The 20,842-nt window shown below is 41.6% G+C and overlaps 1 protein-coding gene across 1 annotated transcript in view; it reads left to right on the top strand.

Moving 5' to 3' along the window:
- USP31 (ubiquitin specific peptidase 31) overlaps positions 1–20,842 on the top strand; it is an 84,118-nt gene that overhangs the window by 19,000 nt on the left and 44,276 nt on the right. Inside the window, exon 2 of the mRNA XM_015103892.3 lies at positions 20,072–20,209. Within this exon, the coding sequence (XP_014959378.2) occupies positions 20,072–20,209 (138 nt within the window). The remainder of the gene's footprint in view (positions 1–20,071; positions 20,210–20,842) is intronic.

The following is a 20,842-nucleotide window of genomic DNA, read 5'->3' as shown; positions in this document are numbered from 1 at the left end:
CCTGGGAAAGGAGCATTGCTATTCCACTAAAAAAATTAGGATACAGTGTTTCAGTGCTAATAAGTAGCAGGGCCAGGACTCAAGCCTTGGGTGGTTTTTATGAAGTTAAAGGAGAAGATGTAAACTAAGTATTCCAGAAATAGAAGGTGCTCATCCCAAGTCTATGGACACCCAAATTACCCTTTCCCATTTCTAAAGTCTATCCTGTTGACAGTTTTTCTTGCTGCCAGGTTAATCTTAAAGGTTATCTTTAATTACATTATTTCTGTTTTCAAAAGTTGCCTTTAGTTTTTCTTTTGTATACAAAATGTATAAGTTTCTTAGCTTTTCCTTTAAACTTTTCCAGGAAGAAGGCATACCAGGCCCATTAAAAACAAGTTACTCAGTAGACATACAGTTATGTTAATTTGTCCTAAATGTTTCTAATGCTTACTTTGAATTCTGTATTTCTCTCATCTTGGGCTGGTGAAAAAAATTCACAGACAGGCAGCTGTCTGTGGACCACACTTTGAAGAGCACTGCTGTGCAGCTTCTCAGGGTCTGATTTTGTTTGTTTATTCCTTTAGTTTCAGTGAAAATATAGTCTGTAAAACGGTAGTTAGATCTAGAGGCTTAATGAGATTGAGGGTTGAATTTTTTTTTTTTTTTTTTTAGCCCTCTTATTTTTTTCTGGTAAAGCTAGTTTCTGAAAAGTGTTAAGAGCTCCATCAGGAAGCCTGTCCTGTCTGGCTGCGTCACTCTCAATGTTAGTAGTCCTTGATCCATTAGCTCATTAAGGCTTGAAAAAGGGCGGTTTTAATTTTAACATGTCTCTTCCCTAATTAGCTGGAGTATTTCTGTAGAGATTCTTGCCCTTGTCGGTGGTTTGGTTACCTCAAAGTAAATTTTGAGAAGAAAGACAAGATAAATATTTGGTGGGGTTTCCCCCCTTATTTTCTAGTTTTCAAAATAATTACTTGATTTCCAAATATAATCAGTGAGTTTTTTGTTGTAACTATATGAACTTATGGATTTAGATGCATGTTTGAAAGCTGTGTATAGTCAAAGCTATGGTTTTTCCAGTAGTCGTGTACGGATGTGAGAGCTGGACCATAAAGAAAGCTGAGTGCCAGAAGAATTGATGCTTTTGAACTGTGGTGTTGGAGACTCTTGAGAGTCTCTTGGACTGCAAGGAGATCCAACCAGTCAATCCTAAAGGAAATCAGTCCTGACTATTCATTGGAAGGACTGATGCTGAAGCTGAAGCTCCAGTACTTTGGCCATCTGATGTGAAGGGCTGACTCATTGGAAAAGCCTCTGAGGCTGGGAAAGACTGAAGGCAGGAGGAGAAGGAGACGACAGAGGATGAGATGGTTGGATGGCATCACCGACTTGATGGACATGAGTTTGAGCAAACTCCAGGAGTTGTGGATGAATAGGGAAGCTGGCGTGCTGCAGTCCATGGGGTCACAAGGAGTTGGGCACAACTGAGCAACTGAACTGGACTGAGTCAGTTATCAACCTTATTATGCCCAACTTGTCCTATTTTTGGCCATTGAGATAAGTTGGCTACCAAGTCCTTTTGTAATAGTCTGTGATGGCAATGCAAAATACAGGAAGTTAAGATTTTCCAGGCTTATCTTATATGTTTCCTGCTCCACATGTGGAATCAGTCATTTCTTTAGGGAGACTTAGTTCCTTTTGGTAGCAGATGGTTCTGAGAGGCCACAGTCAAGGCCATAGGGGTGTACCTGGTTTCCTGGGTCTCAGTAGACAGAGTGAGGAAACGTGTGATTTATAAGTCAAGAATTCATATTGATAATTTCATTCTTGATGAAAGTGAAAGAAGAGTGAGGAGAGTGAAAAAGTTGGCTGAAAGCTCAACATTCAGAAAACTAAGATCATGGCATCTGGTCTCATCACTTCATGGGAAATAGATGGGGAAACAGTGGAAACAGTGTCAGAGTTTATTTTTTGGGGCTCCAAAATCACTGCAGATGGTGATTGCAGCCATGAAATTTAAAAATGCTCACTCCTTGGAAGGAAAGTTATGACCAACCTAGATAGCATATTGAAAAGCAGAGATATTACTTTGCCAACAAAGGTCCATCTAGTCAAGGCTGTGGTTTTTCCAGTGGTCGTGTATGGATGTGAGAGTTGGACTGTGAAGAAAGCTGAGTGCTGAAGAATTGATGCTTTTGAACTGTGATGTTGGAGAAGACTCTTGCAAGTCCCTTGGATTGCAAGGAGATCCAACCAGTCCATCCTAAAGGATATCAGTCCTGGTTGTTCATTGGAAGGACTGATGCTGAAGCTGAACCTCCAATACTTTGGCTACCTCATGCGAAGAGTTGACTCATTCATTGGAAAAGACCCTGATGCTGGGAGGGATTGGTGCAGGAGGAGAAGGGGATAACAGAGGATGAGATGGCTGGATGGCATCACCGACTTGATGCACATGAGTTTGAGTGAACTCTGGGAGTTGGTGATGGACAGGGAGGGCTGGCATGCTGCGATTCATGGGGTTGCAGAGTCGGACAGGACTGAGTGACTGAACTGTACTGAACTGAATTTCATTCAGGAATTCAGGGTTTTTATTTAACCTCATTGATCTTACATCTATATTTCTCCTAAGCTGAAAATCCTATTCTTAACCCTAGTGTAAATTCTTGTTTACATTATCTCACAATGCATTTATAGTCTCATCACAATAATCTCAATATTAGCACCAACAGGATGAATATTAAAAGTTTAAGATTAATTTTTGTCTCTAGGATATGTCCTACTAGGACTGTGCAGTCATATTTTTGTTTTAAAGTCTCTTGGAATAGTTCTTAAGTGTGACTTAGTCACCATTGTGATATATACATTCATTTGTTCTTTCTGCTTTTGGTTTTTCGGAATTGCTTTTTGGAATTTAGTTTTGTTGTGTAATTATATAAAAAATAAAATTCATTTGCCTGAAGTCAGATATACAAAACAAGGTCTGTTCAAAGAAGCCCAGTTTCTGATGACTGTATTCTATTCCCTTTCTCTGTAAATTTTATGATTTATTCTTTCATTGTTTTAGTAGAAGCAAATATGTGTGTTCATAATCTCTCTCTGACTTAAATAAATGTTAACACACATACATACATGATTTTCTTTATCTTGTTTTCTTGTAGGTAACATGGGTGCTTAGCAGTTGCCCTGCATAGCGGGTTATTTTGTGTATTCCTTGTAACAGTGTAAGGTGGATATACCTGTTTTTTTCTGTTTTGTGGACGAAGAAACAGGCATTTCTCCAGACCTTTCATCCTCTAATTCTTGTTATTCCCATAGTGTTGGGTGCTTTATGTTTGTATTCATAAATGAATGAGCAGGGAACTCATTTTTGTATCTTCTCTGCTTTGAGCAATGATGGGAGCAGAGAAGGACTGTGTTTAAACTGTAGGAAGGGAAATTCAGCCTTTTCTTTGAGGTCAGTAGCTCTCTATAGCTGGATAAGAACACATTGTAAAAAGAACCTTTTTCCTGATCAGAGGTGGTCCCAGCAATTATAATGATACATTTACTTGAAACATTCTTTAATGTTACCCTAAAATAAGAGTTCCTTTTTGACAGTGCAGTGACGGCTTGGTAAATCTCCCTCAGATTAGAGTCTTTTATGAAAGTTATAATAAAGTAGGATAGCTAAAGAAAACGCCTTTAAAAGCAACAGCTCATAGGAAATAGCTACAGGTTAATGATTTCAGGGTTTTAATAGTGACAGGAAGGAAGGAGGGTAGCCTCATTTCCCTGCAGGCAGGAGAGATCGGGGAGCTTGGGCAGCTTTTTATCTCATATCCAGCAGGAGGAAGGGTTAGCTGAGTTAGAGACCTGTTGGTCGCTGCCCTTTGAGCCTTTATTGTGACATCAGGCAGCTGGTTAGGCTATAGTTACTGCCCCACCCAGTTTCTGATGATGCTGACGTCTCTCTCAGGCTTCGGTGCCCGAGGCCAGTGCTGGGAGGAGGGTAAGGGCAGCCAGGGTACAGGTCTGCTCCTTTCTTTTCTTTCAGTTTTCCAACCAGGGATCAAACCTGGGCTTCCTGCATTGGAAGCACGAAGTCTTAACCAGCGGATTGCCAGGGAAGTCCCTATTCCTTTCCTTTTGAAAAATCCGTGAACCCATGGATTTGGAGTTTAGTCAGAATCCTGGTATGGTTGAGATGTTGGGGGTAATCACTGAGCCTCAGCTTCCTTATTTTCCTTTTTGTTGCTGTGTGATTGTATCAGTCTCACAGACTGTGGTGTTTAACAGCCTTTGGTTCTTTTACACCTGAGTGATGGAAACACTTTAGCAGGAAAACCCCACCAGCCCAGCTTGTGAAAGCAAGCCTAGAACATGGAAAAGGGAGCTTGGTAGGAAGAAGATGTTGATGCTTTCCAGCTGTGGTCTGGAGAAGACTCTTGAGAGTCCCTTGGATAGCTAGGAGATCAAATCAGTCAATCCTAAAGGAAGTCAACCCTGACCATTCAGCTTCCATACTTTGGCCACCTGATGTGAGGAGCCAACTCAGTAGAAAAAACCCAGATGATGGGAAAGATTGATGGCATGAGGAGAAGGGGATGACAGGGATGAGATGGTTGGATGGCATCACTGGTTCAAAGGACATGAGTTTGAGCAAACTCCAGGAGATAGTGAAGGACAGGGAAGCCTGGTGTGCTATAGTCCATGGGGTCACAAAGAGTTGGACACAAATGAGTGTCTGAAAAACAACAAGGAAGAAGATGTGGAGACTTCTTCAAAAGGCCACTATAGTTAAGTGCTGAGGAAAAATAAACGTGTTCCACATAAAATTTTCTCTGGGTCTGGCCTTGTGATTCTGATTGTTTTGAGCTCTCCTTTGATGAATGTGTGCTGACCTCTTGAATTGTGGGTTGTTTTTGAAGGCATGGTATTTAAATCTCCAGTGTAACAATGCTAGATGATTCGCTGAAGTGTCTGTTCCCCAGAGGGACTCTCTCTGCGTGATACATTCTGCATCATTTTGTTGTCACCCTATGATTTTTTTGAGTGACAGTAATAATCCATTCATCTGACTTTTTGAGGGAATAAGTGTTTTATGTAAGTTATTTCCTAGATAATTATTTAGATATCAAGTCTTTAAAAGGTTAAGTTTTCCCTTTTTGATAGATGGCTTGATAGCATATTTTACATACTCACTTTTCCAGGGAGGGAATCCTGGACATAGTTTACTCTCTCTGGTGATTTGGAGTATTACGAGCTTCATCTGTTGCACTCTTCTGTAATATGGAGGTATCTTTGGGGACAGTGGGACTGTGCACGAGTTGATAAATGGTCTAGAATTGCTTAGATTGTTTGAATTCTTTCTTCTGCTTTTGGTAATACTCCTCCTTGCTCTCTCCCATCCTCTATCATGGCCCTTCCTTAGTTTTCTCTTGCTTTATCCGGTTTTACTTTATCCTGGGCATCTTCCTCATTCCTGTGTCTTGCAGTTTTTAATCTGCTTCTAGTTAACTAACCAGATAAATAGAATGGACTCAAGAAACACTAAATATTCTGCATTAGGGCCTGGGATCTGGCTAGATTAAGAAACTTTAGTATTTCCTTTTTGAAGTCATTAAAAAAAACCTTTTTAGTGAAGTATGGGACACATACAGAAAAATGCATAACATCATTAGTGTACAACTCAATGAATATTAAATCCTAAAGTGATACTGAAGGACAGAAATGGTATGGACCTAACAGAAGCAGAAGATATTAAGAGGTGGTAAGAATACACAGAAGAACTATACAAAAAAGATCTTAATGACTCACTCGCCTAGAGCCAGACATCCTGGAGTATGATGTCAAGTGGGCCTTAGGAAGCATCACTATGAAAAAAACTAGTGGAGGTGATGAAATTCCAGCTGAACTATTTCAAATCCTAAAAGATGATGCTGTGATGGTGCTTCACTCAATATGGGAGCAAATTTGGAAAACTCATCAGTGGCCGCAGGACTGGAAAAGGTCAGTTTTCATTCCAATCCCAAAGGCAATGCCAAACAATGTTCAAACTACCACACAATTGCCCTTGTTTCACACACTAGCAAAGTAATGAAAATTCACCAAGCTAGGATTCAACAGTATGTGAACCGAGAACTTCCAGATGTTCAAGCTGGATTTAGAAAAGGCAGAGGAACCAGAGATCAAATTGCCAGCATCCATTGGATCATCAAAAAAGCAAGAGTTTCAGAAGAACATCTGCTTCATTGACTACGCCAAAGTTTTTGACCGTGTGGATCACAACAAACTGGAAAATTCTTCAAGAGATGGGAATACCTTACCTGCCTCCTGAGAAATATGTATGCAGGCCAAGAAGCAACAGTTAGAACCGGACGTGGAGTAGCAGACTGGTTCCAAATTGGGAAAGGAAGATGTCAAGGTTGTATATTGTCACCCTGATTATTTGACTTATATGCAGAGTACATCTTTCGAAATGCCAGGCTGGATGAAGCACAAGCTGGAATCAAGATTGCCAGGAGAAATATCAATAACCTCAGATATGCAGATGACACCACCCTTATGCCAGAAAGCGAAGAGGAACTAAAGAGCATCTTGATGAAAGTGAAAAAGGAGAATAAAAAAACTGGCTTAAAACTCAGCATACAAAAAATGAAGATCATGGCATCCAGTTCCATCACTTCATGGCCAAAAGATGGGGAAACAGTGAGAGACTTTATTTTCTTGGGCTTCAAAATCACTGCAGATGGTGACTGCAGCCATGAAATTAAAAGATGCTTGCTCCTTGGAAGAGAAGTTATGACCACCCTAGACAACATATTAAAAAGCAGACACATTACCTTACCGACCAAGGTCCATCTAGTCAAAGCTATGGTTTCTCCAGTAGTTATGTATGGATGTAAGAGTTGGACCATAAAGAAAGCTGAGCGCCGAAGAATTGATGCTTTTCAACTGTGGTGTTGGAGAAGACTCTTGAGAGTCCCTTGGACCGTAAGGAGATCCAACCAGTCAATCCTAAAGGAAATCCGTCCTGAATATTCATTGGAAGGACTAATGTTGAAGCTGAAGCTCTGATACTTTGGCCTCCTGATGCAAAGAACTGACTCATTGGAAAAGACTGAAGGCAGAAGGAGAAGCGGATGACAGAGGATGAGATGGTTGGATGGCATCACCGACTGGATGGACATGAGTTTGAGCAAGTTCCGGAAGTTGGTGATGGACAGGGAAGCCTAGCGTGCTGCAGTCAACGGGGTCACAAAGAGTTGGACGCGACTGAACTGACTGAACTGAAAGTGATATTATCAACCAGATCAAGAAATGGGTTGTCACTAGCTGTCCAGAAGCTCCCTTTTTTTGGCTCCTCCCAAAACCTATATCCTCCCTCTTCCCCAAATGTAACCACTTTCCTGGCATCTAACATCACTGATTAGTTTTGCCTGATTTTGAATTTTACTATAAGTGAACTAAAAATATGTTTTTATTAAAGACAGCTTTCCTGAGATGTGATTTATATACTGTGTACTTGCCCATAAAGTGTATATAGAATTCAGTGATTTTGAATATATTCACTGAGTTATGCATGCAACATCTCAATTTTAGGATGTTTTTATTATCCCCAAAGAAACCCCATATCAATTAGCAGTCATTGTTCATTGCCCCCAACCTCCCAGTGCTGAATGTTCACTAATCTGCTGCTGGTTTCTATAGATTTTCCTATTCCGAACATTTCATAGAAATGGAATCATTCAACACATGGCCCTTGCATTTGACTTCTTTCACCTAACCTGATGTTTTTCAAGGTTATGTTGTACCATGAATCACAACTTCATTCCCTATGATGGCTGAAAAGTACTCCGTTATATGAATGCACCATGTTCTGTTTATGACACTTGTTGATTGACATTTCGATTGTCTCTTCTCTTTGACTATTAATGAATAATGAGGCTGTGAACATTCGTCCCAGGTGGTGCAATGGTAAAGAATCCACCTGCCAGTGCAGGAGATACAAGAGACTGGAGTTCGACCCCTGGGTCAGGAAGATCCCCTGAAGTAGGAAATGGCAATGTACTGCAGTATTCTTGCCTGGAGAAACCCATGGACAGAGGAGCCTGGTGGGCTATAATCTGTGGGGTTACAGAGAGTTGGACAAAACTGAGCGACTGAGCACACACCCACACACAAATACTTAACTACAAATTTTGTGTGGAAATATGTTTTCATTTCTCTTGGATGTATACCTGGGAATGAAATTTCAGGGTCATATGGCAACTCCAAGTTAAACTTTTTGAGCACCTACCCGACTGTTTGCACAGCGCGTGCAGCATTTTACATTCCCACCATCGCTTGCGTGAGGGTTCCAACTTCTCTACATCCTCATCAGTATTTGTTATTGCCTGTCTTCTAGTATAGCTATCTTAGTGGGTGTGAAGTGGTATCTCAGTGGCTTTTCTTTGCAGTAGGGAGTCTTTTGTGTCTGGTTTCTTTTGCCAGAATTCGTTATGAGTAACATCTCTTCTGGTAAGTGTAATATCTAAAATATGATAGAAAACTTGGAAAATATGTGACAGTTGAAAAAGGAAAATTGAAAATGTATAAAAGCTGTTTAGCATATTACTTTTCCCCCCTTTTTTTGTGTGTTTTAACATAATTGAGATCAAACCATATAATTTTGCATTGTGTGATTGTCTTCATATTGCATTATGTAAGTCATTTTTTTTAAACAACTCTTTAGATGAAGATTCTAGTACCTATTTTTGGATTGTTTCTGGTTGCAGTGAACATATTTTTAACATACATTTTCATTTTGACTTTTTCTTCAGGATATTTAGAAGTGAAATTCCTGTCAGAGATTATTTATTTTGAAGGTTCTTAAATCATGTTGTTTCTTCATTTTGGGAAGGGTTGTGCCATTAGTAGTTTAAGAATGTCTGTCATGCCCCATTGTTGCAGGAAAGAAATCCTGACGTTGATAAGTGGGGAAGAGCATTTTATTGTTTTGATTTGCGTTTCTTCATTGATAGTGAAGGTCACACAGCTTCATCTGTTCTTTAAAGTGGGAGGACGCTTATATGAGACTGACATTGGGATAATTTAGGGCATTACCCAGTGTGAATTTCACAGACTTCTTTTTGTTTGCTCCCTGTGTCTTCACATACTCTTTGAGTTAGCTTTCATGTTCTACAGGCAGATGAACAAGCCCTGTACCGACTGTGTGTGCGTACTGTGTGCTAAGTCACTTCAGTCATGTCCGACTCTCTGCGACCCCATAGACTATAGCCTGCTAGGCTCCTCTGTTTGTGGGATTCTCCAGGAAAGCATTCTGGAGTGGGTTGCCGTGCCCTCCTCCAGGGGAATCTTCTCGACCCAGGGATCAACCCTTGTCTCTGGCATCTCCTGTATTAGCAGGCAGGGAGTCCTCCCTGTACTGACTAGCATTGGGTGAAATTGGGGCATGTCAGACCAGGTCTAGACTAGAAAGGTTCTAGCACTTTCCCCGGGAAAGCACAGAGCCTGAACAAGCTGGAGGCTACCCCTGTGGTGGTTGTGTGCTGCCTGCTTCTCGAAGTGAGGGTTGAAGGAACCCGCGGAGGCTGGCCAGATTTGGAGACTACAGCCGTGTGTGGCTTCCTAGTCAGCCTGGCTTGGCTGTCAGGCGTGCACAGTGCTGGGCGTGGAGGAGAGTGATATGGCAGGTCCATGACCTGAAAGCCTCTTTAGCCAGTTAAAATTTATTGGGAGTGCTCAGGGTTTATGGCAATATGAATGTGTAATTCATAGTAAAATTGACTGGGTCTCTGCTTATGAATAACATCTCTTGATTACTAGTAATTAATGTTTTAGTTATCAAAATGCAATCACAGAATATTGATTCAAAACAAGGCTATTTCCAGAATAATTTGAATCCCTTTAGAAAATTGTCTGTTTGGTCAAAAACATTTTAGATCTGATTATCATCAAATACCAACATATTCAAAATCACGAGGACGTATACTTTGCCAGTGAACACACACACTGACTATAGAAGAAGTTTATTTGGCCTTGGAGTAGTTCAGGGCCTCATGCCTCCCCCACTCTTGTCTTTCCCACACTGTTCCACCTCCAGTTATGGGTAGGTCTCTTTGTTGCTGTTGTTCGGTTACTAAGTCATATCCAATGCTCGCGACCCCATGAACCATATAGCATACCAGGCAAGAATGCTGGAATGTTCAAGAATACTTCTCTGTTCATGGGGATTTCCAGGCAAGAATACTAGAGTGGGCTGCCAGTTCCTTCTCCAAGGGATCTTCCTGGACCAGGGATCGAACCCATGTCTTCTGCATTGACAGGCGGATTCCTTACCACTGAGCCACTAGGGAAACCCATAGTTCTCTTTACTTCCACCCCACAGGGGAGTGACACTCAGTTGAGAACATCACTGGCCTCTGTGAAGGTGAGCAGGACCATGTGCTGAGTTCATAAGCCAAGCCCTTGTTTCCCCTTTGTCTCCCCACCACTTCATCAGGAAGCTGAGGCTGCTGCTCTTTTTTTCCTCTTCCTGAAGCTGAGCTTTCACCTCCTACCCCGCAAGCCAGGAGGCCTAAAAAGACCCCTGGTGGGTGGCTGGAGGCATAAACTCTTTCTTTCCTCTCTCTTTCCCTCATTTTTCTTTGGTCCTGGTTGCTTTTCCCCCTACTGGTAAGATCCAAAGGTTGATTTAAGTTTTTGATTTATGGTTAATAAGGCAGGAAACTTTGATTTAAAACTCGCAAGATCTGTCTAGCAGAGAAAAAAATTCTTAGCATAGTGCAGCCTGACTCTCAGGGATTTGGGGCCAAAACCTCAGCTAGAAGTAAGGTCTGTGTTTGTTTTGTTGGTGGTTTTTTTTTTTTTTTTTTTTTTTTGCCAGCCCTTTCTGTGAATGAGATTTGGTTCCTTGGCCAAAATACTAGGGTGTACTAAGATCACCCTGTATACCACTTGGTTATCGTTACCAACAAATTCATTTAGAAAATGTGGAAAACAGTGAAATACGTAAAGGAAAAATCATTCCAAACTTGCCCCTTTAAGGTAACGGTCATTAATGTTTTGGTGTATATTTACAAGGATAAAAAACTAAAAGGTCTTTAAAAAATATTTTTTCAAAGTTTGAAACCAAACTCATATGTAGTTTTGTATCTTCTTTCCACTGAATTTTATTATATATGTATTTTTAGTATTCTCTAAAACTTTCAAACGTTTGTAATGTTCTGTGGGAGGACTATACAGTAACTGCTTGGGTTTTTAGATGGCTTTTCCAGTTTTTGTTTTGAGTGTGTTTATTTATTTTGGCTGTGCTGGGTCTCTGTTGCTGCGGAGGGCTTTCTCTAGTTCTGAGTGGGAGCCCCTCTCTAGCTACAGTGTGCAGGCTGCTCACTGCAGTGCCTTCTCTCACTGTGGTGCATGGCCTCCAGGGCCCATGAGCTTCCGTAGCTGTCGGCACAGGAGCTCAGTAGCTGTGGCTTGCCCGGCTTAGTTGCCCATAGCATGCAGAATCTTCCCAGACGAGAGATCAAACCTGTGTCCTCTTCATTGGCAGATGGACTTGCCTCCACTCTGCCTCTAGGAAAGTCCCTGTTTTGAATTTTAACTGTTGAAGATTATTGCATTTCCCATATGATGACCTTTTAGTCACATCAGGGCTTGGGTGTTTCCTTTTTTGATTGTGTTGATAGCTAAAATTCTCCCTCTTGCTTCTTCTTCTTCTTCCTTTTTTTTTTTTTTTTTTTGTTAAGTTTTTAAAAAGCTCTATTTTACTATAGTTGGGAAGAATCTTAGATTGTGTAGGAAAATGTCGAGGAGACTAAAAAGAAGACACTTGAGTTTCTTGAGTTAGTTGATTGGATGCATAAACACATTTTGGTGACCCAGTTAACTTTGGAATTGGCTCGACTTGGCCAGTTAGAGGGTCCTAGGACGGATGGAATGACGAGATCAGAATCATCACCACCAGCAGGCCAGCCTGAGCGTTATAAGGTGAACGCTCCCCTTTATATTTGCTATTGGCAGACAGATGCAGCTCTCTCAGGGCAGATGGTTGACTCTCTGGTTTGCTTTCTGTAGCAACCGGGACGCTCAGGCAGGGCATATTTCTTCACATGCTGCAAGCTGATCTGCTGACATAGTCCGAATTCCTCCTTACTCCTTGAATAATAACATTTCAATTAGATAGACTGCATTTTTCTTTCTGGGCCATATTTCAGTCATAGGAAAAAAATGCTAATTAGAACAAAACAGACACTGATTAACACAGATTTATTTAAAAGCAAAGCAGCTCCCAGAAGCCTCAGGCTTGGTGCAACTGTAGGTCAGTCTCCAGCACATGTTTTGTGTCTGGGTTGAGACTGGCGCTCAGGATGAAGAACCCAAGCCCTACATGATCCTGAGTTGTATAAGGGAAAAACCATTCACTGAAAAAAGTTATTATGGGTAAAAATGTTTCAAGGTCATTTTAATCAGATGTGGGCTTCCCTGGTGGCTCAGCTAGTAAAAAATCCTCCTGCAATGTGGGAGACCTGGGTTTAGTCCCTGGGTTGGGACGATCCCCTGGAGAAAGGAAAGGTTACCCACTCCAGTATTCTGGCCTGGAAAATTCCATGGACTTTATAGTCCATGGGGTTGCAAAGAGTCAGACAGGACTGAGCGACTTTCACTTTAATCATATGAGGCTGGAGAATAGTGATAACACTGGACAAGTTACTTTACTGAGCCCAAGGTCTGTAAATAATGATGTTAATATTGTACTTAACAGCCTAGGGAATTTCTGGGGATTAATTTTTATAGGAAATAACACCTATAAAAGAATTAGTACAAAGCCTGATACATTAAAGGCACCCTAATATTAACTTGTTATTATTATTCTTTGTGTCACGTACTGTATTTGCTAATTTTCTAGGAAATAATATTGAATAAGACATCCCCGAGCAGTCTAGTGGTAAAATGCAGTAATTGATATAATGCAGTTATGACAAAAGAGCCTCCCGTAAGTTTTCAATGCTTTTGGAACTGAAAATTTAGGGTTTTTTTAGCATGGCATGCTCTTTCTCAGTCTTGGCTTCACACTAGAAATAGAATTGTTAAATCACATTTGAAAAGCAAAACTGTTGATGAACAGGCCCCACCATAGACCTAAGTCAGTATCCCATGGCTGCTGCCACTTATGGTTTTTATTTGTTAAATAAATTTTCCCAGGTGATTCTGTTGTACCACCATGAGTCAAGAGCCAGTGCCTTAGATATTTCCTTCTCTTTTTCTTTGTCACTTTCCAGGATTATACTATACCATAGGCTAATTCCTTGCTTTTTTCTTGACTTTTGAAACTTACATGATGACAGGTATTTAGAGTTTAAAATGCTTTTGTGATTTCATGAAAGCCTCACAATGGTCAATTTAAAAAAGTATTATCATCCCCGTTTTGCAGAAAAGATAGCCAAGGCTCAGAAAAACTACACATTAAGTAAAAGTTGGACTTAAACCCAGGTATTCAGAATCCAGTCTTTCTGATTCTACTGCATTTCTACCAGAAATATTCAACCAGTGTTGAAATACTTGAAGGTCTTCTCTTGCTGCTGTGTTTTCTATTGATACAGCTTTATGATCTGTTGAAAAATCTTGTTCATTGTTCATCTAGCTGAACCACTTGTGGTCTGTTTCTTTTATTCTGGCTCTAATGCTCTTGACCATACTTCCAGCCTTAGCTATAATTTCTTGAAATGCACTAGCCATTTCTCAGTCCTTGTATTACAACTTTTTCTTTTATGAAAGAATAGTAAACCCTTTCCTAATTTTTATTTCATCAGTAAGTCCCTGCCACCGAGTTGTTCTGGTATATATTAATTTAATATTGAAAACTAGTAACTATAAGTATCCCTTGCTGTCCAAATCTGTTCTCTTTTCTAAATTTGGAACTTGAGAACTTGGACACGGGGACACCTGTGCTTGAGCTACCCTTTGTTTGGCTGTCAGTCTGGAAGGATCAAGGAACTCTGTACCAGAATAACTCACTTCCTTATGGCCAAACGTGTACACGTGAACAAGTGGTGTGTGGCGATCTCTGCAGTTCTCCTTGAGTTGTCTTTCCATCCTAGAAGGAAACTCCTTTCCCATTGCCTCCGTCCTCCTCTGTCTTTCTCCTCTCCTCCCCAGGGTCCCAGCTCCATCTTTCTGAGGAAGGAGAGGGAGCAGAGGGAGACCTTGGGGGGTGGGAGTGGAGGGCATTCCAATCGTAGGGAGCATGGAGGCCGTCCAGTCTCTTTCAAGGGCGTTAGTTGCCCCAGCTGGCTTAGTCCTGAGGGCCTCTCTGCCTCGATTGCGCTGTTATGTGAATAGACCTCCCCACCACAGGTGAAGACACAAGGAGGAAGGGCTGGATGAAGGTCACAGAGAGCCCTGTTGAGTGTGGCTGTGTCCTATACCCTGGCATGGAATTCTGTTTTACAGACACTTTGTCTGTCACTGTTTTTTATGGGTCGTATCTGCTTTTACGGTTTTCATCGATTAGTACCAATTGCATCCCCTATGTTTTTAGTTAGTTATTCATCAGCTTAAGTGTCTAGAAGGTCAGATACAAGAGATGAAACTTTTCTCAGGACAAGTGCTTATCGTTCTGTCCTTTCCAGCACAGCCCAGAAACCAAGTTTCAGTTTTATATCTTTCTCTTAAAATGTAAATATATTGTCCTCCCAAGTTCTTCTGTTCTTTTCCAGAATCACTGAAAGTAAATTCGGTGTTCCTTCTGGCATAGAACCAAGGAAAGTGAGTGGTGATTTGGTTTGATGAGATTTGGCAAGCTACCTTTTCTCCTGAAGAGTAAGCCAACTCCTGATCGTTCATGTCGGATATTGCCACATCCATTCCCCATGGAAGGAAATCACCAATAGCCATTGCTTTGTCATCTTTTTGGAGTTAGGTAAAGGATGTCTTGTACCAGTTACTGTATTTTCCCTGGAGCCCAGGATTCTGCTTCTTCAGTCCTAGGGCTGTATGGAATGAAAGGACCTCATGTCAAATTTTTTTTTTAAACTCCAGTTGGATAGACTTCATTCTTTTTCTTTTCTGCTTCCAACTCATTTCTGCCCCCACCCCCCACCTTTAAGGGAGAAAAAACATTCTCTGTAGTTCTAGACCTTAAGGTTTTATTTGAAGTGTGAAGAGAAATTTTAAGAGGTTTGAAGGCCCTAAAAATGTGTTTTGACTTTTACTCATTGTTTAGTAACTAGATGTTAGGGATCATCTTGAATGAAAAATTGGAGAGATGGTTAGGTTTATTTATAGTAGTACGTAAAGTATTTAAAGCAGCAGTTTCCAGTTTAATGTTTTTACAAATCAGTGTCACACCCAGATTCTGCGGAGTAGACAGACGTGTAAGGTTACACAGATGTGTGAGTTTACAGATGTGTAATTTTAAGAAGGTTCATACTCTGTCATAGAAGTGACAAATTTATATGATTTCTCAGATGGCAGAAATATTTACAGATGACATATTCTATTGATAATCAACTTTTTAAAAACCTGCAAAACTAGAGGAGGATTAACTGTATGACATCAAATAAACTAAGATTTAATTAGAAAAAAAAAATGATAAAAGACAAATGACAGCAGTGTCAGATGAGGCCCCAAAGAAAAACCAAATCACTTGCTGGTATTCTAGGGGCAGAGTTCGGGTAAAGATGTGAGATGCCAGGGTCTCTACGATGGTCCAGCTCAAGTGCTTTCTCGCGTGAGCAGCAGTCAGGTTCAGTGAGTCCCCGAGATAGCCAGCGGTGTGGGGCGGGGCCGTGCTGGAGCCCAGTCTCCTCGACTCCTATTACGTTTCCTCTTCTGTAACACACATTAAAGGATGGTTCCTAGATTATTCTGTGTTTTGGTTTGTTTGGGGAAGAAGTGAAACGATCCCAGTAGTCCCTTGGGTCTCTGCAGTGGGAAGAAGTCACCACTGAGAAGAGGGAAAGGAGCCTTTGTGTTGTGTTTGTTCAGTGAGGTTTCCTGTAAAATCTCCTTTAATTTGAGATGCTGTGATTTAGGATGGGCTTGGCCCTAGAGCAGATTTGGCTGTAGTTAGAGAGGGCTGTGGAAGTCCTGTTGCTTGTCGAGTCGTGCCCAACAAGAATCTTGCTGAGCAGCTTCAGCACAGCACCTTTTACACAGCGATTGGAGAAGTGCTGGATGAGTTGAAGTGATAACGGCAGGAAGCGTAAATCAAGTTTCATGCAATCTTGATAAAGAATTGAATGTTGTCCCCACCCTGAATTTGATGGACACTGTGCATAAAGTATCTGTTTTGACACATAGAGAAGCATTTTATTTCCGCTAATTAGTTTCTTAGGACGCGTATGCTGGGAACTACCCCTCCTCTACTTTGGAAGTAAATAAAGGAGAGGGTCTTGAGCAGAAGCTGGTTATGCTGCCAGCATTTTGCGTGCCTCATCTATATGCCAGGAGGCTTGTCTTTATCCCTGCTGAACCTAAAAGTTCCTCTTGGCAGTTGGCCTCTGCTTCCTCCAGAAAACAAAAACAGCGTTCCTGCCGTCCTGTCTATCACTTCTCTGAATCCGTGGCTATCCTTCCCTCCTCTACTGTCTCTCCCTGCTCCTGTTCAAGGCAGTTCCTCTGCCTCTTTTCTGAGTCCTTCCTTCTCCCTTTACTGGAGAATCCTTTCGTCAAGGATGCCCTTTCTGCTAGCTTCTCCCCTCAGCACTTAAGTCCCTCTGTCCTGTAAGTGTGCCCTCTGGAGAAGTAGAGCATTGGTCTTCCTTCCTTTTATAACGCAGCTTCTTGGATATGCAGAGTGGTATTCTTGGTACCGTTCAGCTGCCTTGCCTTTTCTCCTGTACCCTCTCTGATCTGTGTCACTGAAACGGAGCAGGAGTCACTCTCTTGATTCACTGTTCTGAAGTACCCCCCTCTGTGCTTGTCGAACCTGGCTTTCCTACGGTGGTTTGAGTCGGTTCCATCCCCTTTAGGGTTCTTCTCCTGGGCCTGTGTGGTGCCACCCTCCTCTGGCTGTTCCCTAGGGTCCTCTTCTCGGGCTTCTTTTCTGGGACTTGTCCCTTCTATAAGATTCCGTCCCAGATGCCCACCTTTTCTCATTAAATGTTCCCTGGATTATCTCTCTATGCTCATAGGATAGAGTGTCTTCCCTGTGGCTCAGATGGTAAAGAACATGCCTGCAACATGGGAGACCCAGGTTCGATCCCTGGGTCGGGAAGATCCCCCTGGAGAAGGGAATAGCAACCCACTCCAGTATTCTTGCCTGGAGAATCCCACGGACAGAGGAGCCTGGAGGGCTACAGTTCATGGGGTTGCAAAGAGTCGGACACGACTGAGTGACTGACTCTTTCACTTTCACAGGATAAGTGTACATGCTCTGATTGAACTTACCAGCTCAGATCTTCTCCCTGAGTACCAGACCTGTCCTCACTGGGGATCCTGTGAGTCCCTCAGACTTAACTTGTTCAAAGTTCCGCAGGCCCCCGCCTCTTCCTCTGTTCCCAGTTTCTTTATCCACCGAAGTCAGAAGCTAAGAACCTCGGTGTCATCCAGATGTCTTCTGTGTATCACTCAGTATAGCGTCATCGCTCATGGGTTTCTCTTCCCGCCTGAATCAGCTGCAGGCTCACCTGCCAGTGCTGCTGACTTCTTTTCTTTCTTTCTTTTTACAGATTCATTTTTCTTTGCTAGGAGGTCTCTTTCTTCTGTGGATCACATTTTTCCACTGTCCATCACAATGGCTCTAGTTTTGATTCTGCTAAATGAGAAAATAATTATGGCCACAAGCCAAACCATTTCAAAATGGAGCAAGATGTCAAGTATGTGAGATGCTACAGAGGGATTGAGGAAAATGAAGGCTGAGAAAGAAGGAATTAGATTCGGGGACTGGGTGGTGTCAGACCTCTGGTGAGTTCTGTAGTGCAGTGATCTCGTTACCCACAATCCCCCTTTTTTATTCCTGCTTCTGAGGTGGTGTGCGCATGGTATCCTTCAGGTCACACAAATTCTTGTTTGTTTCCAGGGTCCTTCTTCTTCCTTGTTCACTTTATTCAGTTAGTGAGCTTTGCCCATGACACCTCCATATTCTCTCTCATTTGTGTCCCTTTAAAATTTTTCCTCCTTAAATTCGAATTTTGTAAATCATCTTTTTGTTACTCACATTGAATTTGATCATCAGTTTGGGATGGTTCTTCCTAAGTAAAGATTTATCCGTTTTCATCTCTGTTATCATCATCTTAATTAGAAAATACAGTGGACAGTTGTTAGTTCTTTGGCTTACTTTGTCATTCTTCAACTTTTGACCCTGTTGATCACTCTTTCCTTAGCTGTCTGCTCTTGACTCTTGGGACTTCATTATCTTGATTTTCTTGCCACATGTTTGATGGCCTTTTCTTGGTCATCTTTAAGGGCCTCCTAAATAGAGCAGTCCTCTGGATTCTGTTCTCTGGCGGATCTCTCATGCTCTTGTCTGGACAGTGTCAGTCATACTCATGATTTCAAGGACCACTCATCCCTTCACCCCGAAATCCTTGTCCTGAGCACACTCTTTCACTGAGTGCAAGACCTGTTTTTTTCCGTTGCTTACCAGGTATGTCCATTTGGAGGTTCCACAGAACTTCAGATATAGTGGATTCTAATAGGAACGCATCACTCTCTTTTCCAGACTTCTTTTTTTTTTTTTTTTTAAGTCTTGTCATGATGAAGAGACCCAGCAGTGGCCCATCATTCAGATAAAGACACATGAATGACGCTAATGCCTCCTTCCTCATTTTGCACATTCGTTAGGTCACGTGCTTGGGTGTGCTAAGTCGCTTCAGTCGTGTCCAACTCTTTGTGACCCTATGCACTGTAGCTGTCCAGGCTCCTCTCTCCATGGGATTCTCCAGGCAAGAATACTGGAGTGGGTTGCTGTGCTCTCCTCCAGGGGATCTTCCTGACCCAGGGATCAAAGCCCATGACTCCTATGTCTCCTGCACTGGCAGGTGGGTTCCTTACCACTTGCACCACCTGGGAAACCCTCATTAGGTCACAAATCTTATCAATTCTGCTGCCCCAATTTTGGAAGCGCTTTCAAATTCGCCCTCACAGACTTAGCTGAGACCCTTAATCTCGTCCCATAGTTTCATTTGTCTCCTAACTGTGCTTCCTTTGTGCAGTTGTCTCCCCTTCTTTCTCCCTGCTTTCAAATCCATTACTGATAGCTCACATTTGAGTGCTTATTATATGTCACTTATTTGTGAAATGTTTTGCATGTATTCACACTTAACCATCACACCAAACATTTATTATCCTTTTTACTTTGGAGCAGAGTAGGCCAGGCCTCACCAGTGGTAAGCGGCAGGACAGAGATCTGAATTCAGGCTATATGCTTCAGAGCCCGTGATCTTAATTTTAGTTCACTGCTTTACCTGCAGCCTTTCATTGGCTACTCCTCTTTGCAAAGACTAGAATCTTTGGAAGCAAGTCACTGTCATAGTCCATATTCAAGGTGGTAGGGTTGGGGTTGTGGGGGTTAAGGTCCAGCTTCTGGAGGAGAGATTCTTGACACATTATTTAGAATTATTCTTTAAGGGAGATTTGCCTCTTCCTACTTATTTACTCAGTCATTTACCTTATGTGGACTTATTTTATACTTTGGCTTATCATCCAACACTGTAATACTTACTTTTACCGATTCTCGTTTTTTCTTTTACTTTTAAAAAAATTGAAGTTATAATTGGCATAGAACATATTGGTTGCAAGTTAACATAATGATTTGGTATTTGTAACAGTTTCTATATTTAAGATGTTCAAGTTTTAACCGGTTGTTTTTTTTTTTTTTTCTGTTAGTGAATTAGAAGTGAATTTTTTTTCTATTAGAGGTCTTAGCATGCTGTTTTGATGGTTTCCTTTACACCATGTTCCTAAAAGCAGGATTGTTGGGTTGGTGCATTTAAAGGTTTTTGGTGCACAGGTGGGGCTTTTCTGGTTTCATACCTGCTGTCTTTACAGGAAGTACTCACTAACACCCTTGAGATCTTGCATTCCTCTTTGGGATTATGGATGGTTTATCTTTAAAGCCAGAAACTTACTATTCATGCTGATTTATCTACCCGTTTAGAGTATTGTGTCAAAAAATGCGCTGCAGTATCGGGGAAATTCCCAGCACGATGCCCAGGAGTTTCTGCTGTGGCTTTTGGACCGAGTTCACGAAGACCTCAATCACGCTGTGAAGCAGAGTGGCCAGCCTCCTCTGAAGGTAAGGGCACGCCCCTGGGGCACTCAGGGAGTGCTGAGCTGAATGGAGGAAGGAGGGAGTGTAAATTCTTCCGAAGCTCCTCTGAGTAGTTGTTGCAGTTTGTAGTTAGTTAATACTGTGAAATTGACTAAGTGAGTTTCGTGGATACTTAGAGGCTGTCTCCCACTGCGCTGCCACCACCACCGCTGTGCTGGCAGTTGTCAGGAGCAAGAGTCGCTGTCTCCAAGGAGCTTACACTCACGAGAGGGGACACATGTGCCTGTATACCTGTAGACTGACATTAGACTCAGTAAACTGTCTTTAAAGCAAAAATTTGCCTTCTATTCCAATGAGACATAGTCTGTAGATCACTGGAATGTGATCTGCACACAATCAGAGAGGAAATGTATGGACGTCTCTGCTGTTAGGATTAGACTTGAGTGTAGGAACTGAACCCTTAGAATATTCTTACTGAAAATCAGTGATTCATTATCAGTTTTTTTTTTAATGTAGTCTTAATATGACAGACAAAATGATTTATGTAATGGAAATAAAGTGTTATTGTCCTCTCATAGCTTTAAAAAATTTTGATAATTCTATTCTGTACCTCACCTTTTAAATTTCTAGTTTTGGTAAGCTGTTAAATTATTCTGA

This window comes from Ovis aries, chromosome 24 (genome assembly GCF_016772045.2).
Source record: "Ovis aries strain OAR_USU_Benz2616 breed Rambouillet chromosome 24, ARS-UI_Ramb_v3.0, whole genome shotgun sequence".
Taxonomy (NCBI): Eukaryota; Metazoa; Chordata; class Mammalia; order Artiodactyla; family Bovidae; genus Ovis; species Ovis aries.
The sequence above is the reverse complement of the archived record's forward strand: the minus strand, read 5'-3'. Positions and strand labels throughout refer to the sequence as shown.